The sequence below is a fragment of the Sorex fumeus genome, unplaced genomic scaffold (genome assembly GCF_029834395.1).
Source record: "Sorex fumeus unplaced genomic scaffold, SorFum_2.1 ptg000002l, whole genome shotgun sequence".
Lineage (NCBI taxonomy): Eukaryota > Metazoa > Chordata > Mammalia > Eulipotyphla > Soricidae > Sorex > Sorex fumeus.
In genome coordinates, this window is record NW_026606059.1 from 77,025,924 (window position 1) to 77,044,737 (window position 18,814).

The 18,814-nt window shown below is 40.3% G+C and overlaps 1 protein-coding gene across 50 annotated transcripts in view; it reads right to left on the minus strand.

Annotated features, from left to right (window-relative positions):
- Nucleotides 1–527: 527 nt before the first annotated feature.
- RIMS2 (regulating synaptic membrane exocytosis 2) overlaps nt 528–18,814 on the minus strand; it is a 564,867-nt gene continuing 546,580 nt past the window's right edge. For all 50 annotated transcript variants that reach the window (XM_056111705.1, XM_056111697.1, XM_056111680.1 and 47 more), the window contains 5 exons: nt 9,387–9,528; nt 6,819–6,931; nt 6,392–6,493; nt 3,532–3,671; nt 528–3,141 (listed from right to left, as the gene is read on the minus strand). In XM_056111705.1, coding sequence (XP_055967680.1) covers nt 2,923–3,141; nt 3,532–3,671; nt 6,392–6,493; nt 6,819–6,931; nt 9,387–9,528 — 716 coding nt within the window. In that variant the 3' untranslated portion in view covers nt 528–2,922. The remainder of the gene's footprint in view (nt 3,142–3,531; nt 3,672–6,391; nt 6,494–6,818; nt 6,932–9,386; nt 9,529–18,814) is intronic.

The following is an 18,814-nucleotide window of genomic DNA, read 5'->3' on the forward strand; positions in this document are numbered from 1 at the left end:
AGCCTCTTTGAATGATGAGCAGGAGACCTTTGACCCTTGGGAGAGAGGTCCTCTGACAATCCCTATCGAGACCCATGGTCTATTGAGGACATGACGAGGTAGGAAAAGACAGTTTCCCTGTCTTTAGGTGATGTGGGGTTCAGGGAAGGGAATGAGCTATTGCAGGCTTAGGGTGGGGGAAGGAGGTGTGGGGAGGAGAGAAGGCAGAGAAAGTTGGACATACACACGTCTGTAAAGAAAATGTTTTATTTAAAGTGTTAAATACCATCACCAGAATGAATTTGATTTACATTAGTTGGTGTTCATTGCAGCTTCCCCCCCCCCCCCCCCCCGACTGGAATTCCCTATACTTTGAAAACATACTATGCCCAGGGAAGCAAGGGTCCCTGGAGTATGCTATTTACATGACAAAACCACAGGTGCAGACATGAGAAACTAAAAAAATAAAACCACACCAACGTTTTAAATAAATACTGCGTAATGACAAGTATGTACAAATATCCCATACAGTCATGTCCTTATTAAAATTAGAAATAATTTATGTAGGAATATGCACAAAAGATGATGTGACAGCATCTTGGTGTCAGGAAAATGGTAAACGTTTCTTCTAAGGGAGAGAGTAGACACTATGGGTCTTTTAAATCAATTGTCGCTGGTACACGAGTGTCTAAATGATCTTAACCAACTTTTATCCGTCCCTGGAACAACTCTACCCGGGCCCGCTGGAGATCTCAGGATGTCGAGACAGTCTTGGTTTATTTCATATTGCACCACATAGAGAGAAGGCATTGTTAATGATACTCATTTGGACTTTTGCACCATTATCAGGCATGAGAGTTCTTAATGGTCAGCCTTAAGTTTAAAATGGAGGAAAAGAAAAAGAAAGAAATTTTTGTGCATGGCCTTAACATAAACCAATGGCATGTATGTGGATTTTGGAAGTGACTGCAAACAAATAAACCACCTATGGAATTGATAAGAATGAGTTTATCACAGTGCGCTCAAAAGAGTCAAAAAAGTTGGGTGGTTATTACATTAACTAGTGACTTTTCCTCTAAATGGGGGAACTTAAAAAAAATTGACCTCGTAGCAACTCCCAGTGGTAAAACTGTAAAATCAAGGGCAGGGGGTGACGTTTGGGGATTTGGGTGTAGACTTTTGGTGATGACATCAAAGAACTATTAGCAGGCAGATGGACTTTTTTTTGAGTCACTTAAAAATTGGAGCTTTAAAATTATTTGTTGCAAATTTGTTTACTATATTTCCTTAGAAATATAACTTGTGAAAAATTGAGTTTTACTGAAGAAAAATGAATTAATAAATAGCCCTGTGTGAAAGAGCTCCAAAACTTTAGCACTGTTTCTATTCAGAATAAATGGAAACTGGCTAAAGAAATTGCTTTCCTCAATTAAAAAAACAAAACCAAAGACTTTCTAGAAAGAATACTTGAATCCCCATATGAATAATGCTGGTGTTAAAAAACAAATTTATTATAAACATTACAATGGCCATATGATTTTTGTATTTTTCTGTAAACTGAACTTTGAAGGCGAAAAGAAAATCACCATGCACTACACAACAGATTGCAAAAGTTCAAATATCTTCCTTATTAAATACATGCGGACTTACTTTAATGAACTCCCAAGTCATGTTGCCAAATCCTTTTCAACATGCTTGAAATTAAGTTCTTTATTCCCCCGCCCCCACCTGAAACTAAAAAATTCAGGAGCTTCTACATCTCTGAATCAAAAATGGGGTAGAAGAGAGTATCAGGTCAAAAACTTGTAATTTTTAAATTGAATATTCACTCTGGTAGGGAGAAAGAAAAGCATCAAAGAAGGAAAAGACGAAAAGTGAGCTAGAGAAGATGTCAACAATTTTCACATATTGAACCTCAGAAGATTTTTTTTTATATTTAACATGGAAACAAATCGAATATATTGTACTTATTTGTCACATAAAGAGAATTTTACGTTATCTTCTATAAAGTATTTTTATTTGTAATGTCTGCCAAAACACAGACTCTGGTTAGTTTAAAGAATAAACATGGTGTGTCTTTGTATCACCCTGTTGCATTCTCTCCCCCTTTTAAAATCATGCACTAGTGAAATTTATTTTTTAAAAATAATATAAATTGTTGAAAATGGCTGATTTTTTCTTTTTTCTTTCTTTTTTTTTTTTGCAAGGTGCAGCCCCAAGAAAATAATTTAAGTATTCAGCTAATCAGTGTCCATGCAAAAAAAAGTTTCTTTAATTTCATTCAGTACAGTGTAGCCACAGAATTTTGATATTCAGAGTCCAACACAACTTGGCATGGAGAGGGTGGGCCCGCTGGAGCTCAGAAGACTGCCACTGGTCCTGGGCAGCTCATCACTCCTGGTCCCTGGCCAGAGGCGGGCAGACCCTTTGTCCTGGACCGTTTCTGGGGTCTCTTGCTTTTCCCCGATGAATTTCCTCCCTTGACTTGTAACATGGTGCAAGGGCCGTAGAGCTGCATTTCTGTGGCAAAACGGGGGTTTGGGGTAGGGGCGATGGTACAGGAGGGGGCCAGAGCAATGAAGAAAAGGAACGATAAAAAATAAAGGTGCCATTGAAAAGGGCATTTGTTGCATGAAACGAACTGATTCTTTGAGATTAATCCATGGCTTCAGATTGGACCAGAACTTGAAGGTGATTGAACTGCAAAGCTGAAGGTTCTTCCTGGCTCTGCTCTTTCCCCTGAGAACCTTCTTTTAGCGCACAATGTGTGCGACTTCCTCTGAGAACACAGGATCGCTCCGTATCCCGAGAAACAGGCTCCGAAGACACAACAGTAAAGCATGCAGTGTTACCAGGGTTTGCGACCTGTGATTTTCTTGGTTTCTTTTTTTTTTTTCACTTTTTTTGTAACGCTGGTTGCTATGACAACAGTTCCGACAGCTGCTATGAACGAGAATAAGAAGGTCCAGTTGAGCTTTCCAGAGATGACTGGGAAGCTCTTCTTGTAAGCGGGGCCAAAGTTGGATCAACCAGGGAGGATGGGGGGAAAAGTTTGAACCAGCCGATCACCATGTTGGATAGCTCCAGTTCATCTAATAGGATCTGGGCCACTCCCATGAAAGATTTGTGATCCATGCGGCCGTAATCTCCCCAGACGATAATCTGTTGGCAGAATGAAAAGGAGGGTAATGCCAGCATAATCATGTACATGAAAATTGTAAACTAAAATAATGTTCAGCAAATGTGCTGATATCAACTAGCTAGCTGTATTTAAACCTGAGGATATAACGACTGGAATCCAAAGCTGTGCTGTGTTAAGATCACATACTGTCTAGGATGGTTATTATTCCTGTACGATTGGGTTGCAAGCCTATACTTCACTCAAAGGAAGTGGCAGTGTCTTGTAGCTTTATAGCATTCCCATTGCCTTAAAGCTTCCAGTGAATATCCATGATGGGGAACAGAAAAGAATATGCTAAGGAAAGATGTTGGGTATGAAAATACTCTGTGAAAATACAATGTCGGGCAAGGAATAAACAAGTCAGTAAATACCTGTAAAACCTTCCCTTGGGGACTCTCTTCGAAGGATAATAGCTGCTGGTAAAGAGGTTCCAGCGTTTTTCTTGCCACTTTTGTTTTCTTTTTGGCTATGCAGACTCCATTATCTAACAGATACACCTTGACATATGGTGCTTGGGGAGAAAACGTAAAAGAGAGTTAGTAGTGAGATAAGGTGATGCCTTAAGCTGAAAAGCTAGCCATCAACATTACCAGTGTGTCTCTCTTTTTCTCCTGGTTTTAGGGGTTATACCTGGAAGTTCTCAAGAATTGTTCCTGGGTCTGTGCTCAGGAGTGACCTTTGGCAGTGCTTGGAGGACCATATGTGGTGCTAAGGATTTGAACCAGCCGCATGCAAGACCACTGTCTTAGCCTCTGTACATTTGCTCTGGCCCTGATATTTCAACTCTATGTCAAAATCATTATAGATAAACTATTGGCCATTCAGGTAGATTCAAGAAATACTGAAATAGCTTCCAAATTCATTGCCATTTTGCAACCATCCAACTAGTTATTTAGAGTAGAACATGAATGTAAATAAAGTGAAATGTTCCTGATCTCCAGTAATATTTGACAGAAATGTCTTACAAGTCTCTTTATCAACACTCAAAACATTTTATAAAGGTAATCAAATAATCAAAACCTGAGGCAGCCTGATATCCCCCTGTAGCACTGTAGCACTGTCCTCCCATTGTCCTTCGATTTACTCCAGTGGGTCCAGTAACATTGTGAGACTTGTTACTGTGTTTGGCATATCGAATACATCATGGGTAGCTTGCCAGGGTTTGCCGTGCAGGCGAGATACTCTTGGTAGCTTGCTGGGCTCTCCGAGAGGAGTGGAGGAATGGAATTCAGGTCGGCTGGGTCGGCCGTGTGCAAGGGAAACACCCTACCCACTGATATCCCCCCACTCCCCTTATAACTTGGGGGGACTCTCCGGGGTTAAGAGTGCAAAACCAGACAGGTTTGTCATTTGCAGGCTGTGACACGCCTCTCTCGAAGCATGTAGCTTTGTAAAGACCCAGAACCCAGTTACTCAGGACTGGCTAATCAGTGGAAGCTGCGCAGTGGAGCCCTCCCTCACCTCATGACCTCTCTCCTCAGCACTATACTGAATATATGCTCCGATGACTTCTCAGATGTATACTCTTTGTATGATTATACATGTTTGTCATGTGAACCCCAACTATACATGGCCACCATTCCCAGCCCCCCTGCCACCATAAGTATTTATGACTTACCCTGAAAAATTGTGAGATATATCTAGACCAGGCTAGACTAGTTAGGCCATCCTAACTCCACCTGGTCAGATGCTCACTTCCTCTTTTTGAAGCCTGTGCCACAGCTTAGACAAACTTTGCTGCTCACAGAGTGCCTATTTACCAACAAGATCTCCTTTCCCTTTAACAAAATCCAGCTCTTGCTTGGGGTTGGAGTGGCAGTACAGTGAGTAGGATATTTGTCTTGCACACACTTGACTAGGGTTTGATGCCTGGTATCCTATGTGGTCCCCTGAGCCACCCAGGACTGATCTCTGAGCACAGAGCCAGGAGTAAGCCTGGCTCTGCTGGGTGTGATCACCGAGCAAACAAACAAACAAACATACAAAATCCAGCCGTTCCTCTCATTTTTGGATGATCCATGCTCCAGACTATGTTTTATTTACCTATACCCACAAATCATTTACTTCTCACACAAAAGAGTTTGTTTACTGGTGGTGGTGTGTTATCCCATAGTGGGATTGGAAATAAAGTGCTCAAATTAGCTGGGAGCTAATTATGAATTCTGTGGCTTGACCTTTATTGAATTCCTCATAAAAGCATTTTCATACATGTACAAATAATTAGAGTGTTCTTTATAGCACTGTGGTTTGACTAGCTCTAAGACATCAATGAAGACAATTGTTTATAAATCACCACTACAAGACATTATATCAGATAATTATGGGAATTTCTTCAAGAACAAAGGGATTCTAAACTGTAATTGATTACTGATGGGGGTACTGAGGTAAGAAATCGAGGTTCAGAAGGTGTAGTAACTGTGCTAGACATCAGATCCGATGTTCTGCACATCTTTCCACAATCTATATGGAGTCGGTGGTATTTGCCATGATTCCAAACACTTTAGAGAATAATGACATTTCAGCCCAAAACAGCTGACATCATGGCAAGAACTTATAATGGTTTCTGTCCTTATTTGCCTGCTACAGGAAATAGAAGTCTTTATAATTATACTGCCTTGCATATATAGGTTTATGCTATTTTGGAGGTCTGTATCTATTTTTATTTACATTTCAGAGCTCTAAGGATTTTTTTTTTTTGCTTTTTTGAGTCACACCTGGCCATGTACAAGGGTTACTCCTGGCTCTGCACTCAGGAATTATCCCTGGCGGTGCTCAGGGGACCATATGGGATGCTGGGAATCGAACCAGGGTCGGCTGCATGCAAGGCAGATGCCCTACCCGCTGTGCTATTGCTCCAGCCCCAACAGAGCTCTAGGGATTTTGAAGAGTTCTGAGCCTCTTTAAAAATTGAAGAATAATAAAAAACACCAGCCAACGGGTATAACTTATGTATATGTTATATAAAAATGATTTTACTATGATAAGTTTTTATTATGCAGTGGTTTCTATTATACATGCATACATTAAACAATTTATATATTCCCAGCAGACCATTCTCACTGAATGTTTTCTCAGGACAAATATATAAACTGATATAGAAAACTGATTTACTTATTAGTATGCTTACAAAACAAAGATTATGTATAAACAATTTTGGAAAATAAAATATAAAGCCTTTAAACTAAAAAGGTGCAACATGAACAGTGACAAATAAATTTCTTCTGTTTTTACCTGGCAGTGTCTTGGAACCTGGTTTTACAACAAGGCCACGGGCCCGAATGATTTCTACCTCCAACTGTCCCTTTTTGTCCATCATTCCCACCTGAATGTCACCTAATGGGATGGGCGGAACACACATATTTTTGTGAAAAAAGTGAATGAACCCAAGCCTTTGGTTTAACATCATTTCAACATTTCCTGTAACTTTTCCTAAATTCGAATATATATATTATGGTTTTATCAATACTATTATTAAAAATATGCACAATAGGTTAGACATTTTAATGTATACAATGAATTAAGATAAACAATAAAGATTTATTTTCAGTAGCCAAAATCTAAGACATTCATTCTTGTTGAAAATATTGATAAGAAATTCAGAGAATGCAATTTTTAATTACATAAACAAAAAACAATGCAGTCAAGTGAGAGGACTTACCCATTGCAGGTGTAGCCAGAGTCTGGCGCCCAACGAGCTGAGCAGGGCCAAGGCCATCCAGAAAATCACTGAATTGACTGTCAGAGGCCAAGCGGACACCGGGAAAAATAAGACTAAAAGCAAAAGAACATGGACTTAAACCTCCATCCCTTGTTTATTTCCAGAAAGCGCAAGTTTCCCTCCAGCTTCATTACTCAACAGGAGCAGTGGGTGTTACCATATCGACTCCAATACTGTTTCAGTTATCACCATTTCTCCCCAGAAACTCCTCAAAGAGGTTGTGTTTTTGTGATCTTTCACTTTCTTGCCTCTCATTGTCGTTTCAAACTTGAATCTATTTTTCCTTGCTCTCTTCCTTACTTTATTTTTCTCCCTTCCACTAATTTTTCTGATCAAGATTACCTCATAGCTACATTGAAAATCCCACCATTAAACTTCACACTGACCCAATTAAAAGTATTTGCATCATTTGACACTAGGACCTCTCCGTCTTCCATGACACTCATTCTCTACTTAGCTTCCTGTGCCTTCTCTTCTCTTGGGCCCTCTCTCTTGATGCTTGCTCTTGATCTCCTAAGTGGCAAGTTCTGCTACTAAACATTGGGTGCTTGATCCTTCCACCTCTTACCTCTCCTGGATGTCTGAAATCCCTGGCAACTTCATCCACTCTGGGTCATAAAACCACCATTGCTGATATTGCATCTACCAACATTACTCAACCCTTCCAACTGTCACTTGTCCTGCACATCCGTCCATGGAGTGGCAGTTATATAAACCAAGATGGTAGATAGGTGGTCTTCAACCTTTTTACACCTGTGTATGGGTGGTTGAAGACAAATGGCCCGGACTGCCATCTTGGGCTTGAATGATTCTCTTGGGCCATAAATCTGAAATTTAATGGCTTCATCTGCAAATATGCTTATGGACTCAGCAGTTAATGGAAAAGTTACTTGACCCCACACTGTGAAGCCTGAAACACAAGATCAAACTATTTCTCTAGAGTTCCCGCAGTCATCAATGGGAATCTCATTCTTCTGCCTGATCCATCTTGAACTGATCTTTCCTCCTTTGTAGACTGAATTCTGCTCCCCCACCCCGACTCCTATATGTAAGTCACCCACTCTCTCCAGGTGTCTGTATTTCAAGAGAGGGCCTTTAAATAGTTCTTAAGTATAAATGAAGGCCAGTGGGTAAGGCCCATCTAATATGACTGGTGCCTTAATAGGAAGGGGAGTTGGGCATATGCAGGCAGGAAGGGAAGACCCTGTGAGGGCACAGGGAGAGGAAGGCCATCTGTGGGGCAAGGACAGAGGCAAAGCTTTGGATCTTGGTCTTCTAGCCTCCAGAATCGACACAAAATAGACCCCTGGCCCTTGGTGTTTTGTGAAGGCAGCTGTAGCACCTCCTCTTTGTCTCTTATTATACACAAGAATTGCCACCATCAGTCTAACTGGCTCTGCCATCAAAATGCCTTTGGAATCTGACCTCACTAATACCATCCTTGTCGTCTGAATGCTCTCCCTGCTGCCATCTCCCCTCCTGACCCCACATGCCCTGAGAGAGCTATGAATATTGAAATCAGACAATGTCAGTTCTCTGCTCAAAATTCTCCAATAGTTTTCACCCGGTTTCAAGTAAAAGCACAGGCCCCTGCCCCCAGCCCCCAACTTAAATCCTAATCTGCTTCCCCCTTCAACATCACTCCACTTCCCACTGCTGACACTAGGTAAATACCTGCCTCCAGACTTCGTCATTTCTTCTACCTAGAATGTTCTCTCACATATCCATGTGCCCACCAACTGTCTTCAGATTTTTACTCAAGTGTATACTTTTTTCTCTTTACATAAAATCCAATTGTATATAATCTCTCTCTTTCTCTCTCTCTCTCTCTTTTTCTTTTTGCTTAATTTTACTCTGGAGCACAAGTACTATCCAACCTATGATAGATCTTACTAATTCTTCTTGTAGTAGGTACCGTGACATTTTTAACAGCTTCCTCTATGAACATCCTTTACTCTCGCACCCACAGAGCTGCAGCTTCTAGTCCATATTAATTTGCTGGTCTGTATTAATTTACAGGGTTTCACAGTGATCACTCTCCAATGCAGCCAAGGACAGGCTCACCAACTGTCATGGGGGCATTTCTCTGTCATTATCCCACTGAGTGGAATTGCTTGGGACTGCACAGAATACAGTTTGGATCAACAGTCTTGGTTATCAGGCAAGAATTTGAAAAATGGCCATAGTACCTGGGGATGTCATGAGTACTTACAATTTTTGTGTGATCTGCATAGATCATTTCCAGCGAGGGCAAACTGGCTAGTGACAGGCATGTAGTAGCCTTTTGCCATGAAAGCAAAGCTTCATCTCTAGCCCTAACTTCCATGGCCATTCAGAGGGAACAGAAATGGCACTGAGTGCAGGAGAGTGTGTGTCCGTGTCATGCCTCAGTGTGCGTGCCAAAGTGTCAGTGCATGTCAGAGCATCTTACGCATGTGTATCAGAGCGTCTGTGCGTGTGCCAGAGAAGACGCTCTCTGGGAAGACCCATCATGGAGGCCTCACTCACTTTCCTTCCGAGCTGTAGCTATTCATGCTGCCGTCTGTTGATTCCCGGCTTGCCTGTCGAGTCATCCAGTTTCTCATTTCCACAGCTAGGCCTGTTTCTGTACTCCTCTGGACAGTGCTCCGGAGCTTCTTACCCCCTGCCTCTGCGGAGACAGAAAACCAAAGGGGTGATGAGAGTCTTGACGTCACTCTCTGGCCACAGAAATATCTGCGGATGCTCTGAGGTGCTAGGTTGCAAAGAATCATGCCAATACGCAATGCTTATTATAGAGAGCGAGGGAAAAGTTTTTTCAAACAACGTCTTGTCGAGCAGGGTGAACATTTTCTACAAAATCTTCCAGCTGCACAAGACACCATTGTTTTATTTCCATTTAAAAGTGTTCAAGTGGGCAACAAAGGAACAAAAAGGTTTGATCTTAGGAAAATAAGCTTTATTTTCATTGTAATATTTAAATACAAGACTAATTTATCCCTTTTCCTTTCTGTCATGGTGAAAGAACTACACCTTCACACTGCTCCCAAAAAACAGGTGGTGAATAATCCTCAAATTCTGGCTTCCCGCTCACTCAGAAATCTGCATTTGCAGTGCATTAGTTGTGTACTAGACAGCAAAGAAAGCTACACACAGAGTCCACTTGATGACAGAGTCGAATCTATTGCTAAGGGGAGATTCTCAAAGTCAGTGAAAAACCCAATCAACACCAAAACGTGCTTCATTTCAGTTCCTGGGTCAATCATATTCTCAAGACTCCAACAGTGAGCACCGGGAGGTTTACTTATGGGAGCCCCTGAGAAGATCTGAAAGGAAATGGGGTCCAACATAGAGATGAGAGGTGAGGGACTTCTCCCTGGAGAGCTCAGGGAGGAAGGCGCCTCACAGGAGGAGTGGGGTTTGAACTGGGGTTGAAAATGACAGACTGGGAGAAGAGTGTGTTTGGGGGAGGAAAGAGAAAGGACAAAGGCTCGAGGATGGAGCCCGAGTGATAGTACAGCAGGTAGGGCATTTGCCTTGCATGTGGCCAGCCCGGGTTCAAACCCTGTCATTCGATAGGGTCCCCCAAGCACCTCCAGGAGTAATTCCTGAGTGCAGAACCAGGGAGTAACTCCTGAGCATCGCTGGGTGTGACCCAAAAAGAAAAAAAAGGCTCATGAATTGCAACAGAGTTCCAACAGCAGAGGGAGGTGCTAGGGAAAAAAGCAGATAGAGCAACAAAGGGGAGGGGTGGGGAGGGGTTGGGGGGGCAAGTCTTACATGGTATAATGTGACAAGATTAGCAGTCCACATTATTTGTTAATCTGTGAACTATTGATCCACACTGGCCACACAAATCACAATCTCTTTGAGAGACAACGATACGCTAAGCACTTTTTTACTGTCTGCTATTAATAATTACGTTTGAGATCAATAGATATTTGCTGATATAGTCACTGAAATCCCTTTTCACCAAGTCTCTCATAATGTTTGCACATCCTTTGAAACACCACTTTTAAATTTCATCTGTTCTCCACATTCTGATTTAATTTACATTGCAACTCTTTAAAAAGTGAAATGTAAGTTTCGATTGATCTCTATAGCTCAGATCTGTTAGCGAAGGCTGATTTTTTTTTTCAGGACTCAATCTGAAAAGTTGTTTTATCTTTTTTGTGCTTGGGTTTCAGTTATACAACGATTGAGTACCCATCCCTCCACCAGTGCCCATTCTCCACCACCACTGATCCCAGTATCCCTCCCACCCCCTATCCCCCCCAGCCTCTGTGGCAGCGCATTCCCTTTTGTTCTCTCTCTCCTTCCTTAAGTGATATGCTGCACTATTATTCACTGTGAGATGATACAAAGCACCACCTCCCCCACTGAAGAGGGAAAACTTTACAGAGAAGATTGTTAATTAATAAATGACAAAGGAATAATGACAATTAAATGTGACCGATCAATTTGCAAGTTTTAACTGAATAAAACTTGATTCAAAATGATACAAAATAAGCAGATTATCTGATTCTAGAACAGATAACCTTAAGGGATAACCTTAAGGGACAAATTATCATCCCACAAGTTCTACTTGTCACTCTGGAGACCTGCTTATCACCACTGTAAGAGAATAAACTTGGTAGCCTTAATAGTGGAGCAATTGTAGGTACCTCCCGATAGTAGATATACACCTATCAAACGGTTCTGCATAAAAATTTTCAACCTGTTTCCAATCAAGCTTTTGGAACTAAGCACTAGTTTCCAAAATACAGAGGAAGAGTAGTGAGATAAATGACACAATGTTGGAAAATCAGACAAACCCACAACATGAATACTGTTTGCCAGAACTGGTCTAGTCTCTTAAGCTAATCACGAAAACAAACAAGTTGAAGAATTGCTCCTGATTCAAAAATATCACAGAAATGTAACCAGTAAGTGCGATGCATTTATTTTGATTAGCTCCTATTTGAGGAAAGCAAGGAATCCGAAAAGCAAACCAAACACTCTAACAGCAGTTTCCAGTCGGGCAGGAAAAATTTGGGTAGATCTGTTATGAGGTAGGACTCGGAAATTACTTTCTTAGGTAGTGACATGTACCATAAATATGAGATAGATCTGGAACAAAATTAGGCCTGAAATGTTATATTGTCTGTAACATTTCATCTTACTTTGAAAATGGTGTAGCCAAGAGATCCCAAGAGCCAAAACACAAAAAAAACATATCCAGGAAGGTAAAATACATATTTTTTTAAAAAATTGATGGAAATCATTAGAGTAAATCAACCAAGATGAGAATTAGCAGCATAAGGAAGGAAATCATGATATTCACTGTTTGCTGACGGCATGTGAAAAAAAAAATCCAGGAAATATGCTGAGCATGGCTTTCTAAATGTATTTTTTATCTGGTCTAATTATTTTAAAAGTAAATTTTAAAGTATTTTTAGAATCACAAATTTTTTTTTAAAAAATATCTTGTTAAAGAACTGAGGTCTACAAAGTTCGTGATAATTGAGTTTTAGGCATATAATTAAACCTATAAGCTGATTAGCTAATTATATGCCTAAAACTCAATTATCAATAGCTTTGTAGACCTCAGTTCTTTAACAAGAAATAGCACAGTGGGTACGGCGTTTGCCTTGCACGCAGCCGACCCGGGTTCGATTCCTCCGCCCCTCTCAGAGAGCCTGGCAAGCTACCGAGAGTATCCCGCTCGCATGGCAGAGCCTGGCAAGCTCCCCGTAGCATATTCGAGATGCCAAACACAGTGACAAGAAGTCTCACAATGGAGACATTGCTGATGCCCGCTCCAGCAAACTGATGAACAATGGGAGGACGGTGCTATAGTGCTACAAGCATATAATATTTCAACACCAGTCCCAGCACCATTGTCAACATCCCTCTTAACAGTTTCCCCCTATTTCCTCCCCACCTCCACCACTGGCCCCAACCCCACCTGTCAACGTGACAGGCACATTTATGAAAGTCCAGTGGCTGCAGCTTAGATCTCATGATCTCACATTTTCAGTGTAGAACCACAACGTTTTTTTGTGTGATCATTGTCATAGTGCTCCTTTCTCTATGGGATAGAAATTTTCTTGATGAAAATATGGGGGGTGATTTATGAAGATAGGTTGAAGATAGATTAATAGAATGTGAAAACTGACTAGTTTTTAGCCAACTCACAACTTTTGAGTTTTAAGTTAATAAGACATTATTTTTTTCATTTTATTTAAGATTACAAGAGTAAACATCATTTCATGCAACCATGTGCATGACATTTAACATTTTTTAAAAAATGAGTGAAAAATATATATTTCCAATTATTGATTTGTAGAATTTCAGAAGCTCCTTTAAAGATCCAGTGAGCTATTGTAGTTTATGACCTCTTGTTGCAATGAGAAAGTTGAAGTACAGAGTGGTTAGTTCCTTTTTAGCAGAAAAATTCAATCTTGAAAAACTAATAATTTCAAACTGCACTTCAGCTCTTTAACTTTGAACCTTTAGTTCTTCAAACTTGCAAGAACTGCCTCTAGCCTCATCACTAATTTCCAGGAACTCATTATCAGTTTTATATCAAGACATGAAAGCAGTCCATTGATTTACTTGTTTGGTCCTGCAGGACCTCAATAATTGAACACCATAAAGATTGTTACAACTGTGTGAAAACTTTCTGCTTTTATGTTTATCAAGGTTTTTTACTACAGGGTTTCTTACTACGACAAATGAAACCCCAACTTCTGAGAGTCTAAACAAAATAGGGACAAATATTTTGACTATTTCTTTTGGGCTAATTCAGGATCTATCCTTACAACTAAATGGAAAAAAAGAAAATAACAATAGTGAACAGGTGATTCCCAAACTGTTTTAGAGTTTAACACAAAACCATTCATGGAAACAGCTTTACCACAACGTTTATGAATGTTATCATGGTGAGAGTTATAATGCACTGGGTTACAAGATTTCATAGTCAAGACAGACACCAGGGCTGTTCATATATTTACTTTTCACTTTTTGTCTTACAAGTAGCTTATGAAAATTTTTATCCTTTTACTGTAGTTTAGGGGTAGGGTGCTTGCCTTACACTTGGTTGACCTGGGTATAATCCCCAGCACTCCAAGTGGTACCCTGAACCTTACCAGGAGTATCCAAGAGAGCAAAGCCAGCAGTAAGCTGTGAACACTGCTGGGACCAAAACAAAAAACAAAACAAAAAAAAAAACAAAAATAAAATGTTAATTCTTGTTATTATGGCACAAGAATTATTATTACTCTTCAATAAACTTCAATTTTAGAATAGTTTTAGATTTACAGGGAAACGGTGATGATAGCAAAGAAAATTATTATGCCCAATTCTCAGTTTTTCTTACTACGAATATCTTACATGTATTCTGATATATCTGTCACTTAATGAACTAATAATAATTCCTGACATTACGTTTACAAGACCTTTTAGTTTGCTCTTTGTACATTATGGTGAACACAATATATGTACATATTAATATAAGCATTAATTGCAGCAAACATATCCATTAATGCAGCATGCATATACCCATTTATTTTTAGTTAAAGGAATATATAGGTTTAAAATACTGATCTGTAGAAAACTAGAAAATAAAATCAATGTCATAAAAAAACAAGTCAAAGAACTATTTTAGACTAAACATAACAATTGTTACGTTTATGAACGCAGCAAATGAACCTTAACTAGATACTAGATTGAGGAGAAAAGGAAGACAACAAAAACTTGATCACTTGATCACTTGACATCCCGTTACTCATCGATTTGCTCGAGCGGGCACCAGTAACATCTCCATTCATCCCTGTCGTGTGCTAGTGTAGCCCAATGGTGTCTGCTCACTCCAGGAACATGAAGAGCCTCAAACCTTTCTTTGAGGGTCTTGACAAAGAAGTCTGAACATTTTGTAGGTGGGCAGCCATGCGATCTTTTGACATCCCATGGAATCCAGTCAATAATGGCTCTAGTCCAGCAGTCATCTCCAAATCTCATTACATGTCCATCCCATCTAATTTTCGACACCTTGGCAAATGAGACAGCGTCCCTGATTCTTGATCGTTGACAGAGGTCAGAACTCCGGATTCCTTCTCTCACTTGAGTGAAGTGTAATACTCCAAGCATAACTCTTTCATAACCCACCAATCTCCAGTGACCCAGGGATTCCTCCTTGGGAGACCCGAATACCGTTCTCATCCTGTTTGCATAGGGCCCAGGTCTTTGAGGTGTATGTTAATGCAGGAAGAACAGTGGAATCAAAGAGAAGTGCCCGGAGCTGAAGGTTCTTCATCCTCTTAGCTATTTCTTCGATGCTCTTAAAGGTGTTCCAAGCTGCTCTCTTCCTCCTGTGCAACTCAGGTGTAAGGTCATTCATTATGTTGAGTTATCAACCTAGGTACACATAACTGTTTCATTGAGAGCGAATGGAATGTCAGGAACGAGTTCGTTTCTCATAAGCCTTGTCTTCGTGAGATTCAGCTGTAGTCCAACCTTTCTACACTCAGAGTCGAAGTTGACCAGCATTTGTGCCACTTGGCTAATGTTTGGTGTCATTAGAATGATGTCATCAGCAAAGCGGAGGTTGGTGTAATTGCCTACTGTCTATCTTCACTCCCATTCCTTCCCATTCAAGTCATCCCATGCCGTTCTTGAGGGTGGCACTGAAGAGTTTTGGTGAAATGGTATCACCCTGCCAAACCCCTCTCTTGACATGTATGATCACTTCCTTGTAGAATGGTGAGATCCTGGTAGTGAATCCATAATATAGCTCACGGAGGATGCTGATGTATTGAGTTTGAACACCCTGTTTGGCTAGGGCTTCAATGACCACTTCAGTCTCAACAGAATCAAAGGCCTTCACTACCTCCACTACCCAGCTGCTGCCATGCTCCAGGCCGCTTTCTGGATGCTCGGGCCAAGACTCACACATGAGTGAAACCCCACAGAGCCAGGTAAGCGGAATTTTGTGACCTTGGACTCCAGGCTCAATGGGACATGGAAACAGAGATTCTCTGCCTGCTCCCACCAATCTCCGGCGACCCAGGAATCATGCCCAGAAGCCCCACCTTACCGGTACCAGATAAATACCTCATGGGCAGAACTCCACTACCTCTACTACCTCCACTACCCAGCCCCTGCCACGCTTCAGGCCACTTTCCGGTTTGCAGTGCTGAGGTCATAAGACATCATAAGACATCATAAGACACTTAATACCCATTTTTCATTATTACCACACCATATTTGATGGGGTTCAAATATGGTTTGAACCATGGGAACACCTGCAAGGGTGGTAAGAGGCCGCCCTAAAAGCCTCTATCCCTCTCGGAAAGCCTGGCAAGCTACCAACAATATTCCGCCTGCACACCAGGGCCTGGCAAGCTATCCGTGGCATATTCGATATGCCAAAAACAGTAAATACAGTAACAAAAACTAAAGAAGAAAAACTTCCTTTTTCTGGTGAAACAGTTAAATAAAAATGATTATAAACTGTATCATTTATCCTCATATTTCTTTGAGTGTGTAGTTTAAAATACAATTAGGAAATTCCAAATGTATAAATTTTATTTTCTCTTCAAATATTTGCAAAATATTTGTATATAAGAAGTCTGGAGATAGACAGGAAGGAGAAAAAAAGATTTAAAAAAGCAATTAAAAAGATAAATCACCAAATTAAATAAAAAGAATTACTATTCCATGAGTTACAACTATGCACAGACATTGGCTATAATATCCACCACCTTGTAGTTTTTCTAGCAGGACTGTCTCCTGAAGCTTGTTACTGCCATTTTCTGTCTCAGGAAACTGCCCGAGCCAGAGAGCTGGCAGGTGAGAGTGAGGAGCTCTCCATCCGGATCTTAGTAATGCCAAAGTCTATGTTTGTTTCACTCTGCATACTGACATCCATTTCCATTTGGTATTTCGAACACAAATACTTAACTCCAGAGTAATTAATGACTCGAAACCCCTAGCCTCATGTTCTCCTTCAATACCTTATGGACAGAATTAAAATTCATATCATTCATGCTCTATTAATAATGATACCTATTGATATTGATAATATCAATAAATGATATTGATAATGATATCTATTGATATCATTAAAAAAGAGGGGGAAATATCAATTGATTGCTAAATTCTGGATGAATTTGTTAGTTATAAGACCCAAATAAAGACGTCAAACATAGATATGCCCCATAATATACATTTTTCAATCTTTCAGGATTTAACTTTGGACCTATATGCACCAAAAAGTGAAGATTTCACCAAATAATGTAGTGACCATGAAAGATTACTAAACACAGAGTGAAGAATTATACACTTGCTAGCTTGTAGAGCTGGCAAAGTTCATAGCTTTCTGAGTCTTGATCCTTACCCTTTCAACAAAGGGACTATCACGGGGAAAGACATGAATTGGCCAGTATCTATCACGAACACAGAGACTAAGATCTCAAAATATTAGCAAATTGAATCCAATAATGTATAAAAATGTCAAATAATGTACACCATAGCAAAGGGGAAATCTATCTGCTTGGCAGTGATGATGCAACACTCAAATATCAATATAATCCATCACATTGACAGGCCAGAGTATAAAAATCATGTATTACTTCAGATTATAGGTGCAGAAAAAGCAAAACATCGATACTCATAGTCATGATAAAAATTCTCAGTACATGAGGAACAGAGAATTTCTCCATATCGGGTTATCGGTTTGCCCAGAGAAGACTATTTGGGTAATTACTGCTACTAATAGAACAAGCTCATCCAACTGCTTTTGTAGCATTTTCCCTTCAAAGACAATGCCCCCAGAGATATAAATGTAAAAACAGTGATGAAACTAGAGGTTAACAAATCCTAGATGGCCTCAGGTATGGTGATAACTTCTTAGATATAATACTAAAGGTACAGCTGCTGAATGAATTTACGGTAAGTAAAACTTTATTAAAAGGTAATACACTCTGCAAAAGACAGTGGAGGACAAGGAAATAAGCCAAAGATGGTGATAAAATATTTTTAAAGACATATCTGATGGCTGGAGAGATAGTACAGATGTTAGGGTGCTTGCATTACATGTAGCTGCCCCCAGTTTGAATGCTTGACATCACCTATGGTCCTGAGAGCACTTTTCAGAATTAGATCCTATGAGTTCAAGTTCCTATTTGAACATCTGCAAACACAGGGCAGGTCATTTATTTTTCTGGGGTTTGGAAAGTTCTTTGTGGAAATTTGATGTCACAATTAGTCTGTATTCTAGAATATACGATTTGGAGTGATAGTTATTGAATAGCGGTGAATGAGAATCAGATACTATACATGAAAAAGTTTGAAAAACTGTAAAAATGTATACAGACTGTTAGTGAAAATGTTACCAGAATAATAAAGTTACCCTAAACTTGCAGGAATTGAGGGGGTTTGCAGCTCAGAGTGGGAGAGCCTATGGCCCCCACAGGGTTAATTAGCTGATTTCCCACCCAAATCCATCTCCCCCTCTTAGCCCCCCATGTGGCTGCTATTACATGGGTACACAAAGAAAAGGGGGAGCATGGGGATTAGAAACCGAAACAAAATAAAAACAGCATCTTCAGGTTTTAAGCCTTTCTCTAAGGAGGTGTTTAATCAGAGTTAAACTTGAAACTGTTGGAAGTAAAGAGAATATTAGCTCCAGGAGTTTTGAATGTGCAGTAGAGAAAAAGAGAAACCACGAGCCCACCTTAGAAGTCTCTGCTCAACAACCACTGAGTTCATTTCTTAACCTGCCAAGAAGAAGCCAACTAGGAAAGTACAAAGCCTCCTCTTCTACACAAAATCTTCCCGACTGTGAAGAAGAAAAGGCAGAGAAATACTGTCAAGAAACCAGCACCAGAGATGCTGATGAGTAAACCCAGAACTCCACCTTGCTGTCAATTTCTGCCCTTCCCGGTGAGTGGGCTTCGCTCCTGCTGGGGCATGAC